The sequence below is a fragment of the Aplysia californica genome, unplaced genomic scaffold, assembly GCF_000002075.1.
Source record: "Aplysia californica isolate F4 #8 unplaced genomic scaffold, AplCal3.0 scaffold01294, whole genome shotgun sequence".
Taxonomy (NCBI): domain Eukaryota; kingdom Metazoa; phylum Mollusca; class Gastropoda; order Aplysiida; family Aplysiidae; genus Aplysia; species Aplysia californica.
In genome coordinates, this window is record NW_004798564.1 from 65,004 (window position 1) to 79,528 (window position 14,525).

The window sequence follows — 14,525 nt, forward strand, 5'->3', positions numbered from 1 at the left end:
GAGTTATTGGTATCATCTTAAAGCCTGTCCATGGCCTTACTTTTGATTTAAAAAGTATAAATTTATCTCCTAGATACAAGTCTAGATATTGGTAGTTGAAGGAGGTGGGGGGTCGCCTGGTTTCAGGGGTAAAATTAGTGAGAAAATAACAGCCAAAGAATAGTTTTTTCCTTAGCTTAAGAGTCCGTGGTAACTGAAAATCTACTTTTTTGTGTGCCTGTAATCAACGGTTTTTTTAAGAACAATCCACACAGAAATGTGTTCGTTAATGGGTATGAAACGTGTTGATAAAAAAAAAGAACAACAAAGATTCGATATAAATTCCCAAACCTGTTGCAAATCGCCAGTTTCTTGACTTTGACTATTTTGACGAGAGCCTGATTACACCACGCTGCCTCACATATTAATAATATGTGTCATGACGAGGTGAAATCAGGCGCTCGTCGATTTGGGAGCATAATATTATAGAGTTATTGGTTTAACCTTAATAAGGGAACTCGCTACTGATTGGCGGGTGGTTGGTAGGTGTTCTGGTTTAGTTTTAGAAATAGAGTTATTCGGCACTTGTAATACAATAATGTCATAAACATAAGTGACGAATTGGGGTGCTCTAGTGTGGCATGCTCCTTCTTTTCTATCGAACATCCAACGTCCTGATCTCTCCTACTTCTTTTTTTGTTTGTTACTATCGTGTAAAGCCTCTAATTTTGGCACTTATATGACCTTATTGGGTTGCAAGTGCCGATAAACTCATACTAAAACTTTAAAAAATCACTACTGATTTTTTCAGTTTTTTTGCTTTTTTTAATATTAATTTTTTGAAGTTTTGCCCATCATGGTTCATTACATGGAGTAAAGTTATGAAAACTATTCAGGGGAAAAATATTGCCCAAGTTTCTATGCAATGGCAACGATTGCCATCTTGGATTTAAAAAAATATAATTTATAATCTTAAAATCTCCAAAAGTAGTTTGGATAATTTATGTTATTCTGTTTTACTGTCAAAAGGTATGCCTTTTCTTGAAATCGTGACTACACCTTTTTTATCTGTACAGTTTAGATTTTTTTAAAAGGGAGAGGATTTTGAAATGTAATGTTAGTCAGTCACGCAGTCTGTCTGGAGGTGTCATCTCTGACTCAGAGGTTGACGTGGAATGACCCTCCATCCTTCACGGTCTTGAGCTGCCGATGCTCATTTTGCCATCCTATTACCCCGCCAGTCCATGTTCTTACGTTGTCCATCCACGTTATTCTTTCCTTCCTCCGGCTCTCCTGCCTCACAAGTTACGCAATACAGATGACTAATTGGTCGCTGTTAAGAACAAGGGGGCCATCCCGAAAAATGCTTTTTTGAGAAAATCGAAGGTAAATCTTTTGGACCTTTGTTCAGTTCCATTAAAATACAAGGAGAGTTTTCTCTACAACCAAACAAATATACACACCAATGAAACCAAATTTGGGGGCTCTCGTGGCCTAGAGGTTAAGGTGTTGGCCTCTCATTCAAAGATCCCGGGTTCGAATCCGGGCAGCGACCGAAAAATTTTCTTCTCTAAAATTGTCTCCTTTCACCTCCTTTCCTGCTCTCTAGCAATGTTCTGTTGTCTGCTTTCAATTCCACTTTCTGCCCCCACCCCCTCACCTCCTTTGCCCCCTCCTCTGGGCTCCTGATTCTTTCTGCAGCCTTTCTACTGCTACTCCTTGGCTCCTCCTTACTGCTGTCTTTCTGCCACACCCCTGATCTTCTGGTTGGAAAGATCTACACCTAGCCTTCTCGGACAAGGGCGAAAAATCTCGGAGGGCCCGTGTGCAAATTGCGCACGTTAAAGATCCCTTGGTCGTCTAAAATCGATAAGAGTAGGCTTCGGCCGCCACCCGGGCACATTTCAAAATTTCCTACCAACTTAAAATATTAGGTGTGTCCCGCGCGCTCATATGACCTATGCAGTTGCGAGCGCCGTAAAACACTTTACAAAAACAAAACAAAAAGAACCCCAAACTTCTTCTATAAGGTAGGGCAGTGCCCACTTTTGGTGTAGGTCAAGATTTCTGGAAACCCCCGAAATCTGGGTTAGCCCGCTTGTCCTTAAAAGCGACCAATTGAACATCTCTGTAAAGGAACATGTCACAAAATCGGAGAAAGCAATTATTTTTGTTGCACTATGAGTTTCTTTTGATATTAGTGAACAAGAGCCATGCCTAGTTTCAATCATCAAGTCCAACAACATTAATTTAGAGATTTTAGGGTTATAAGAGGCTACAGTACCTGAAAAATGAAAAATAAAAAGGGCTTCAAAAATGTCCCAATAGTACACACGATAATCATTGATCCGTGATTTAAAAAAAAAAAAGACATTTTCTCCCACTTTTAGACCGAGTTCATGTTTCTAAATGTGAAGTTTGCTGACAAAATGAGTGACTTCTCGGATTCAAGCCTTATGGAAGTAGAAACATCATGCTTATAAGCGAAGTTTTACAATTTATAAGTATGAAATAATAAGAGGCATGTTCTACATAAAAGTAGAGCATCAATAGAAGAACTACTAATTTGACCTCGGTGTTGATTTTGTGCCAATATCTCCTTCTGTGGGCTGCGAGAAGTGACTCATTTTGTCAACACACCACACAAATGAGTTTTTGGTTTTCTTTAGAGGTTAAAACGTTTAAGCAATAAAACAAAACATCGATATTTTCACCTCAATGTCGGAATTATTTTGATGGAATCGGTAGCGAGTTCCCTTCATTAAAGCTTGGTTATTTATTTAGGAGCTTTTGATGAAAAAGTACCCATCTATTAGGAGTAGAAGTCGAAACATTCGCGATTGAATGAGGTGGCCTTGGACAGGAACCCAAACTGACATTTCCTGTGTCTTTGATCAACGTTGGTTGTTATGGGGATTGTTTTCAGTAAATTTACACAGAAATGTGCATTTTAAGGGACACAAAAAGTGTAGAGAGCCCCCCCCCCCCCCCCCCCCCCCCCCCCACACACACACATACATACACACTTCTAAAAAAAGCCATTAAAATTGCTGTCGTCTGGCAGGTGGGGAAAATGTCGGGGTTTTTGTTACAATATTTTGACGAGCGACATATTATTTCAACACGATGCCACACTCATACAGTTATCTATTACTATTATCTATTTGTGGTCACCGAATTTTGCTATTCAAAAGGCGTTTTAATGGCTGCATCGATCGACATGCGGTTTTCACCAAAAGATTCTTTAAAATATTCTCCAGTTCATGACGCCCTTCGTTTTTTCAGGTTTGAGACAGTTTTGCGACAAAAAGCTAAATTTCTTTATTTCGCCGATCGCTTTCGTAGGCAGACGCTTCTGTCTCTGTAATTTTAGAAAATCCGGTGCGGAAATGATATTTTGCGAGGCGCATTTTGTTTTGACAGTATAGATCTATATCTAGACCTTCTAATTTTTTGCATGTCTCAAAATTTATTGCTCCATTCCAGTAGAGTGTAAATATAGTGGGCCAATGACTTTGAGTTGATGTTAATGCACCGACCATTCCTTTCATCGAAAAGAGGCCCAGCTAGTTTAATATATTATATGTGAGGCGTGCTGACCAAATGAGTTACTTTTCGCATTCCACAAATGGAGATATTGGCCAAAAATCGACACAAGGGTCAAATTAGTAGATTTTCTATTGATGCCATATTTTACAAGTATAACATGCTTATTATTGTTTCATACTTATAAATTGTAAAAACTTCACCTATAAGTGTGATGTACCTATTTCCATAGAGCTCGAATCTGAGAAGTAACTCATTTTGTCAGCATGCTTCACATATTATTGTTACCTTATATAACCTATCAGCTATTTCAGTCCCTGTCTCAGACCGTATAATCTCACCCTTAATCAATTATAATCCTTCTTCGAGAAGCTTCGACACAATAATTGGAATCGGCGACAATAGAGCTTCTCTTAATTCTTGTTCTTGTTTTTCTTCTTCTTCTTCTTCTTCTTCTTCTTCTTCTTCTTCTTCTTCTTCTTCTTTTTCTTCTTCTTCTTCTTCCTATCATAACTATCACAATTGTCTCGCCCTGGTCCACCTTCTTTCTCTCCTCTTCTTCCTTTTTTTCTCTCTATCCCTTCCCCCAGCTCTGTCTGGCTGCTTGTCCGCCTGTCTATCTGTCTGCATATTTGCCTTCCTGTCAAGTGTTTCTGCCTATTGACAATGTCCCCTTCTGTTGGCTTTAACCTTATTTTTGTCTATTTCTTTGCCTGTCTACCTGTCTCAACTGTCTACCTCATAAACCCTGTTACCTCTTTCGTCTGTCTACCTGTTCACCTGTCTCACTGTCTACCCGTCTATCTTTCTCACCTGTCTACTTGTCTCAACTATTTGTGCATCTGTCTCATTGTCTACGCCTCTACCTATCATATCTATCTCACCTGTCTCACCTGTCTCTCCTGTCTGTCCATTTGTCTGCCTCACCGGTCTACCAGTCTCACCTATCTGTCTGTATTTCTCACCTGTCTTATCTGTTTCCATGCCTCACGTTCATATCTATCTCACCCGCCTCCCTGTCTGTTTTTCTCACCGGTCCGTCTGTCTTCTTTGGCCACCTATCTCAACTATCTATCTCACCTGTCTCACTTGTCTGTCTACCTGTCTCAACTGTTTGTACACCTGTTTCACTTGCCTACCTGTCTCACAGGTTTACCTCCCTCACTTACATGTCTGTCTCACATGCCACACTGCCTATCTGTATATTTCTCACCTGTCTAACCTATCTGTTTATCTCACATGTCTATCTATCTCACCTGCCTGTCTATCTATCTCACCTGTCTCACATGTCTGTCTATCTATCTCACCTGTCTCACCTGTCTCACCTGCCCCACCTGTCTATCTATCTCACCTGTCTCACCTGTCTCACCTGTCCCACCTGTCTGTCTATATTTCTCACCTGCATGTCAATCTATCTCACCTGTCTCACCTGTCTGTCTGTCTCATCTATCTGTTTATCTATTTCACCTGTTTCACCAGTCTATCTGTCTCACCTGTCTGTCTATCTCACGTATCTGTTTATCTATTTTACCTGTTTCACCAGTCTATCTGTCTCACCTGTCTGTCTATCTATCTCACCTGTCTGTCTATCTATCTCACATATCTCACCTGTCTCACCTATCTGTCTCATCTATTTCACCTATCTCACCTGACTCACCTGCGCATATGTGTGTCAATCTCACCTATCTATCTATCTATCTCACCTGTCTGTCTATCTATCTCACCTATCTCACCTGTCTATTATATAAATCTCACCTGTCTCACCTACGTATCTGTCTGTCTATCTCACCTGTCTATCTATCTATCTATCTCACCTGTCCGCCTGTCCGGACAAGACCAGGTTGGGCGGGGTCCCCGTCAGAGTGGCGATCCCCCCAGTGTTGGCGGCGTAGGCCACACACAGAGACAGACCTTTGCACAGTCGCTGGTACTCTGTGTCTGCTTCCTCGGGCCCTCTGCTACCCGCATCTGAGGGGAGATGGTTTAGTTTTAGTTTTAGTAAAGTGTTTTACGGCTCTTGCAACACAATAAGGTCATATAAGTGCCCAAGATCAGAGGTGTTACAAGAGAGTAACAGACACAAAAAAGAAGGAGGGGAGATAGAGAGAGAGAGAGAGAGATTTTATATAGGATTTAAAAAGGAGCAAACCACACCAGAGCACCTGCACTACAACTGATAACAACTGATAACAACAGATAACAACAGATAACAACTGATAACAACTGATAACAACTGATAACAACTGATAACAACAAATAACAACTGATAACAACAAATGTCAGCACAAACGTCCTAATTTAGTTGTTTTTTCCCGAAAAATTGCTAGCCTACTTTCGATTTTACTTTCCATTTTACTTTCGATTTTATTGTAAACCCAAAAAAGGGACACAACTCCGGTCATGGCTCAAGATTAAGAATATTCTACTTCTGGTGGTTGCTCGGAGTTGTGTACATAAAGAACGGGTCTGGTTGACCACACGAATATTGATTTTTTAGGCTGAAATCAAAGTTTTTGTGTTATCAGTTGTTATTTGCAGTTATCAGTTGTTATTTGTTGTTTTCTCGACAAAGATAAATACCGAAAACGATCGTCGTCCACCGCGTCAGATCATGGCCAGGCTCATGCTCTAATATTGCTCTGTGAGCGGCTGTGTGACTGTGTGACGGCAAGGCTATTTTTGGGTGTCACAGACAGCACAGACAGGCACAGAAGATTATTATCACTATCAGTATCAGCATTATCTCTGGTGTGTTGAACAGGCCTTACACAGTATATATCTAGATCTAGGTCTGAAATAGACTGCTTTTTAAAACTAAGCAGGGGATAGAATCTATCCCTGGCATACATTTTAGCCTATAGATCTAGATATAGATCTAGATTCTAGATCTAGAATCTAGAATCTAGATCTAGAATCTAGATCTAGATATAGGTCTAATATAGATTTCTAAATCTAAAGTCTAGATCTATTTATTGCCCAGCAGACGTGAGTGACGATGCCAATGGACATGTTTTAGTTTCAGTTCTCTTTTTGACAGTTCTATTTTTGACTAGCGGCATGTCAGACTAGCGGCATGTCAGACTAGCGGCATGCCAGACTAGCGGCATGCCAGACAAGCGGCATGTCAGACTAGCGTCTAGATTTATCTAATATCTACATCTAGATCATGCATCAGCTTCTAGATTTTTCTAAGTCTAAACTCGATGCCAATCAAGGACCCTGGAATGATAAATAATAAACGGCCCCGTTTGCACTAAATCACACTAGATTTAGATTCTAGATCTAGATTCTAGATTCTTAATATCTAGATTTAGATATTATATCTAGATCTAGATGTAGATCTAAGGAATCTAGATCTAGATCTAAGCCTGGATCTAGATAATATCTAGATCTAAGCATCCCCTGTACATGTAGTAAATTTTACTTTAAAATCTAGATATGGATTCTAGATCTAAACAGATTTGAAATTAGATCTATATCTAGATCTATTCTAGATCTAGAAAATCAATCAGGATGTCTAAATCTAGCATAGATCTAGAGAGATAGATTATCTTGGCTATCAAGAATCTTAAGATCTCTAGAATCTAGATCTAGAATCTAGATCTAGATCTAGACTTCTAAATCTAGATATAGACTCTAGATTCACTCCAATAATAGCCATCATGTAAATAAACAGGAGTGAAATAATTTTTAAAAAATTGTACAGGAGCGCCTATTGCTGTACATGTGTACCTGTAGGTCTAGACTAGAACTAGATCTACATCTAGAATCTAGATGTAAATCTAGTCTCGAAATTAATAAAAGATTGTAGAGTCTGTAGTGAGAAGTGAGAAGGAGGAGTATGTACTAGATTCTAGATCTAGATCTAGTGGGGACTGCCCAGTTTCAAAGTTTGTCACAGGCAAACTAGAGACTAGAGTCTAGGCATAGGCTATGAATTGAATTTATTGTTCTTTTTTTTTTTTTAAACGAAAGGACATTCATTGTTGTAAATTTACAGTGTAATTCAAATTTGCTTTGAATTACATGTACATACAAAGAGGAAGAAATATTGAACAACACAAACTGAACTGACATTTTAGAGGGATTTTAGGGCCTGTGACTAACTCACTGGCTCACTGGGCCTGAGACAAACTGGCATGCCTCCTAGATCTAGTTGTGAGAACCACGACGTCAGTGTGTTGAGTGAATCAGTGAACTACACACTGCACAAGGCAAGGCCAAAGCTCTCTCTAGAGAAGTGATCTAGATCTAGATCTAAATCTAGATCTAGGTCTAGTGCTTTAATTCCATTTATTTATTTATTTATTTATTTATTTATTTTTGCTGTTTTCAGCACAAATCTAGATCTACTATAGTACAACATATTATAATGAGATACAACTTTATTGATAATGTGTGTGGGTTTTTTTTTTTTATAGATCTAGTAGAGGGTTTTACGGCACTCGCAATTGCATACGGTCATATGAGCGCCAAGCCGAAAATGTAAAGTGCAATGAAAATTTCCTTCCAAAATAAGTCGAACCGGGGCTTATTTAGTCTCACCTGTACGGTTGACGAAAAAGCGTGCATGCAGGAAAACCGTGTGCGTAGCTTAGACTAGTCAGGCAAAGGAAGTTAGGCCTAGCGGCCCTGTGACTGAAGAAAAGAAGCTCATTTGCATGTGAGCCTGGCCTGCAAGTGACGAAAAAACCGCCCTGTACATGTACTTGCACAACTCGAAGTCAGGTACCCATTACTGCTAGGCAGAGCTGGGCGAAGAATCAATTCCGGAACCGATACCCACTGTTATTGCTACGCGAATGAAAAGGTCCGACTCCTTTTTACTTAAGCCAAAGATAGTACATAACAAGATGGGCCACTCAGCCAAAAAAGTGTCCGCAGGAAGTATGCTCTTAGCTTCAGATGGCGCTGCAGTCTGTTTTGAAGCTCTCTTTCGTTTTTCCAGAAGAAGAATAGGAATAGCACCTCCTTGCGTGCGCAGATCGACTGGTGTTCATCAGCAGTTCGGGTACGTTCAGTGCGGAGTTTTAGTTGTTTTTTTTTAATTTTAATGACCTCTCGCCTTTCATTCTAAAGTCAAATTAAACGAAGAAAACCATCACCCTTTCCTCCGGAAGAGGTTTTTTGTCAGCGTAACCATTTTAAAAAAGTGTTCTTCCGTAATTTATCCCAAAACTTGCTAGTTTCACTTTGATTTTTTAAAACTCAAGTAGGGTAACTCTGTTCGCAAAAGTGCGCTTTTGTGAAGAGGGCGCCACCAAATTTTGAGGACACTTTTTTAAATGGCTCAAAGAGAGAAGTGGCCCATCTTGTTATGTACTATCATTGCTTAAGCCAACGGTTACCAGTGACTTAATCATTAAAGTCTTCTTTTTTTTTGGGGGGGGGGAGGAGAATTTATTATTGAAAACTAAAAGTTGATGCTTGGTGGTGTTCCGAAATCAAGGTTATCCTAAAGCCTGAAGATGTTCAGAGCCAACCCGGTAACCACCAGAAGAAATCACATCGTTAGAAAGTAAGTAATTGGGTTCGGAGTCGATTCCTACGATTCCAAGATTTCAATAATCGGAAACCTAGCCGCCCAGCACTACTGCTGTGGGATGTGGGCGAAAACAAATCCAAGTCTGAACGTAGGTGGTTGGTTGGCGGGTGCTCTGGTGTCGTTTGCTCCTTCTTTCCTATCAAACATCTATCGTCCTTATCTCCCCTTCTTCTTTTTTTATGTTCGATACTCTCTTGTAACACCTCTAATCTTCGGGAGCTCATTTGACCTTATGCAGTTGCGAGCGCCGTAAAACTTCTACTAAAACTGAAACAAGTCTGAACAGAGACTCGAACGCGCCGGAGAAGAGCGCTCCACCTTATAAAACCTAGAAAAACCAGCTCTTACTGTAATTGTCGTTGCTGTTGTCGCGGCTATTGTCGTTGTTTTTGTCGTTGTCATTATCCCTCCTACACCTGCCGTTGCTGCGTGGGTCACAACCGTCGACGTCTGCAAAAATATCCTCCGGGCTAAGGTTTCTGTGAGAGAAATTAGGATAATTTTAGAGACATCAGGATAAAATTGATAATAACACATTAGATATTTGAAATGAAAAGCGAACTAATGGTGACCAAAGATAGAGACAATTACTAATTAAATAGAATTAACGATAATTAGTTATAATAATAGCAATTATATATCAATGATTTAAAACTAATGCTGAGGATAGACATTAATAAAGAAGAAGAAGAAGAAGGAGGAGGAGGAGGAGGAGGAGGAGGAGGAGGAGGAGGAGGAGGAGGAGGAGGAGGAGGAGGAGGAGGAGAAGAAGAAGAAGAAGAAGAAGAAGGAGGAGGAGGAGGAGCAGCAGCAGCAGCAGCAGCAGCAGAAGCCGAAGCAGAAGCAGATGAAGAAGAAGAAGAAGAAGAAGAAGAAGAAGAAGAAGAAGAAGAAGAAGAAGAAGAAGAAGAAGAAGAAGAAGAAGAAGAAGAAGAAGAAGAAGAAGAAGAAGAAGAAGAAGAAGAAGAAGAAGAAGAAGAAGAAGAAGAAGAAGAAGAAGAACAAGAAGAAGAAGAAGAAGAAGAAGAAGAAGAAGTAGTAATGATTTGTTTAAAAATAATGATAATAATAATAACAATATTAATTATAATAACAATTCATAACACTATAATAAAAATAATGATGATAATAATAGTAATAACAGTTTAAAAATTATTTTTAGTTTTTATTATTATCATTATTATTATCGTAATAATTTTTATCGTAACAATTATAGAAGTTCTAACGATGATGATGATGATGATGATGATGATGATGATGATGATGATGATGATGATCCTACTAAACCCCCCAGGGCAGTGCCACTGACTGAAGTGTCTTCAGGCCATTCCCAAAGGGGGGACATTTCTCGTTCAAGCATAGAAGAATTGTAAATGGACTGACTCATGTCTAGCTCATAACTGTGCCTGATCTACAACAGGGAACTGCTGCTTTTTCTTTCCTGATCCATACTATTGTCATTTTCCTCTATTTCTTTGTATGTTTGTCACTCTCTTGTGACCTGCTATTTTGAGGTGCCTTGATGGTCGAAGCAGACTTTGTGCTTTTGAAGCTAGAGTGGTGAGCAGAGTAAGTCTGATTACCTGTAAAGACTTCTCTGTTGACACCCACCCCTTGGCGCTCATATGACCTTATACAGTTGCGAGCGCCGTAAAACCCTCTACTATAAAAACAAATAAAAATACTACTACCAATAACTGTAATAATTAGCATAACTTTATAGTTAAAATGTCTGCTCAGCAGCTAGATCCGTGCTTTGACGAAACAATCTCATGTTACGATAATTATCTCTCTTCTCTTCTCTCTTCTATCCCGTGGTTGGGCCAACCGAGGGGGGGGGGGGGGCACCACTGCATCTGACAACCAGCTCTCTTTCGCCATCTATTTTTGTCCTCTGCTTTCCTCAGATTGTCCCCCATCGTCTTTCCTGTCCACTCTGTAATGTTGTCCTCCCGTCTCCTTCTCTGCCTTCCTCTCTTTCTCTTTCCTTGTACGGTTCCTTGTAGGATTGTTTTGGCAAGTCCTGTGGATCTTGTGACATGCCTATACCATCTTAAATTTCGTCTTTTCACTGTGGTCAGTAGATCTTCATGCTGCCCCACTGCGTTGGTGATTCTGTTCCTTATAATTATAGTACGATTATATTATGTAAACCTGTGGCAGTTGCGAGCGCTGTAAAACCTCCAGCTATATTTTTTTTAATAAAAAAAAACTATGGCAACGGTGGCCTGGTGGTTAGGCTACCGGACTCGTAATCGTGAGGTTGCGAGTTGCGAGTTCCGGAGTTCGAGCCGCGGGCATGACGTTGTGTCCTTGGGAATGGCACTTTACAGGAATGTTCCCCACTTCTTCCAGGTGGGAATGGGTACCCGGTCATAGAGATAGCAAAATATCTTGTCAGTATGTTTGTGTTTTAGCGCCAATAATAAATGGCCGCTTGCATTGTATGTATACTTCTCAGGAACTAGAGGTTGTTTCAGAATGCTCTCAGGTCTGCAGGGGTATTAGTATAGATTGTGAAGCGCATAGAGAGTACTGTTGAGCGTGACTTTGCGCTATACGAAAGCTATATTGTTTGGCGTGCTGACAAAATGAGTTACTTCTCGCAATCCACGAATGGAGATATTGGCCAAAAATAGACATCAGGGTCAAATTTGTAGATTTTCTATTGGTGCCATATTCTTAAACTATAACATGCCTTTTATTATTTCATACTTATAAATTGTTACAATTTTACCTGTATTAGTGATGTATCTATTTCCTTAAGGCTTGAATCTGAGATATAACTCATTTTGTCAGCACATTTTACATATTATTAGTATAAACCTATCCATATTAATATGTCGTGTCTTACTATCGTATCCATATGACGTGGGGAACTCTGTGCCACCACTTTCCACAGAGGAAATTTACTCGTTAATCCGATCCTTACGCTTTGCAAAGCAGTCTGTCAAAATGATTTTTAAGAAATACTGAAAGTTTCAAAGAAATCTTCGTACTAGAAGTATTCTAAAATGTGAAGAATACAACCTCGGGGGTACAAAATGACCCCAGGGCATACGGATAGGGTTAAACCTACTACACCTATAAATCGAACTTACGTCATCTTTGGGTTCGTGGTCATTGTGACGCCACGTCCTGCATCGTTTATGACGGGTGACTCTGAGGTGTTGGGCTCTACGTCATCAGTTCTCGGGTAGGCTGGAAGAGAGAAGTGGGCGTGCCCCGTATGGCCGATTCAACGTGACGTCATGAGTTCCTGTGCTTCTCGCTAATTGATCGTTATGACGTGATGGAAATGTGCACAGAAATCAGCTCGTCATAGCAGCATTTTGAACACCGGTACTCACAAAAATACCTCAACAAAACGTTCACACTCAGGCACTCTCATACGGATACAAACTTCCCCCAACCAGGGCGGTGCTACTGACTGAAATAGTCTTTAGGCCATTCCAAAAGGGGGGGGGGGGATATTAACATGTTCTTGTACACAGTAGAATTGTAAATGGAGGGATCTATCAATGGCATGCTCATACTAATAATAATAATAATAATAATAAATAATAAATTACACTTTTGTTTGTCCCAGAAGGGCACTTTGTTTTACAATGGCAAACATACATACATTAATACATAATTATAAATACGTACATACATAAATACATACATGCATAAATACATACATAAATACACACTATTATACAATACAGAACAGTTTACAAACAATGCCACTGTCGGTCGCCACTGTGCAGCGCCCTGTAGTTTGTTGAGCTAGGGTTGTCGTGTCTTGCTCAAGGACACACTCCAGTGACCACCCATCTGATCCCCGTGTCACCGACACTTGCTTGACATTGCTTGAGTCAAAACTCACTACTCACTTAGCCACTGGAGCCCCCAGTATATATGCCTGGACAAGAATATTATAGGGAACTACTGCTTTTTCTTTCCTCATCCTTACTATCGTCATTTTTTTCCTCTACATCTATTGTATATTTGTCACTCTCTTTTGAACTGCTATTTCCGGGGTGCCTTGATATTCGAAGCAAACTTTGTGCCGTTGAGGCTAGAGTGGTGGCCATTTCAACATGACGTCATTAGTGCCTGTGCTTCTCGCTAATTGATAGTTATGACGTGATAAAAATGTGCATAGAAATCGGCTCGTCATAGCAGCATTCTGAACACATTTACACGCAAACACCACAACAACTCTCTCTCGCTCTCTCTCTCTCTCTCTCTCTCTCTCTCTCTCTCTCTCTCTCTCTCTCTCGCTCTCTCGCTTTCTCGCTCTCTCTCACTCTCTCTCTTTATTTCTCTCTCTCTCTCTCTCTACGTGTTTCTCTCTCTTTCTCCGTCTCACACACATACACACTCACACACACACACACACACACACACACACACACACACACACACACACACACACAATGACAGATAAGCAACTCCTTTAATTGTAAATGTCTTGACTTTTACTCTAGACAAATGGATGGGTTTTTTTCCATCAAAAGCAAGACAAATGAACAAGCTTTCAGATGGTACCAATTATCGCTCCATATAATGCTCAAAATTTGATGAGAGCTTAATTACAAAATGTCGTTACTCAATAAACATATAGACATAATATGGTCGCTTGGACAAGCGGGCCAACCCAGATTTCGGGGGTTTCCAGAAATCTTGACCTCCACCAAAAGTGGGCATTGCCCTACGTTTCGGAGACGTTTGGTTTCATAGGTGAGTATATATTATATATATATATTTGTTTGGTCATAGAGAAAACTCTCCTTGTCTTTTAAAGAAACTAAACAAGGGGCAAACACTTTACCTCCGATTTTCTCAAAACAGCATTTTTCGGGATAGACCCTTATGCTTTAAAGCGACCATATTATGTCGCACACAAGCACACATAACACATAGTTTTATGTTCTTATGTAATGTCGATGATTATTGCATGGTTTAATTAATGTATTTATGTGTGTATATATATATATATATGTGTGTGTGTGTGTGTGTGTGTGTGTGTGTTTGTGTGTGTGTGTGTGTGTGTGTGTGTGTGTGTGTGTGTGTGTGTGTGTGTATGTGTGTGCTATGGTAAGCCACATTTTCAAATGAGATCGACAGGATTAAAGGTAGAATTTATGGCACTCTTTCTATGATCATTACATTTCGCCTGTTTTGTATGAGTGTGTGTGTGTGTGTGTGTGTGTGTGAGTGTGTGTGTGCGTGTGTGTATGTATGTGTGTGTGTTTATTTGTGTGTGTATGTATGTATGTTTATGTGTGAGTGGGTCTGTGTGTGTATGTGTTGTTTTGTGTGTATGTGTATATTATGTGTGTATGTGTGAGTGGATCTGTGTATGCTTGTGTGTGTGTGTGGGGGTGGGGTCTGTATGTGTGTGTTTGTTTGTAAGTGTGTCTCTCTTTTATGTGTGTTAGTGTGTGTGTGTGTGTGTGTGTGTGTG

General features: G+C 40.0%; 1 protein-coding gene across 1 annotated transcript in view; it reads right to left on the bottom strand.

Annotated features, from left to right (window-relative positions):
* The window catches only part of LOC106013802 (solute carrier family 13 member 2), a gene marked incomplete at both ends in the record, with an annotated part of 25,068 nt that extends 12,797 nt beyond the window's left edge, over positions 1-12,271 (bottom strand). Inside the window, 3 exon segments of the mRNA XM_035973492.1 lie at positions 5,340-5,493; positions 9,419-9,549; positions 12,172-12,271. Of these exon segments, the coding sequence (XP_035829385.1) occupies positions 5,340-5,493; positions 9,419-9,549; positions 12,172-12,194 (308 nt within the window).
* Between the last annotated feature and the right edge of the window lie 2,254 nt (positions 12,272-14,525).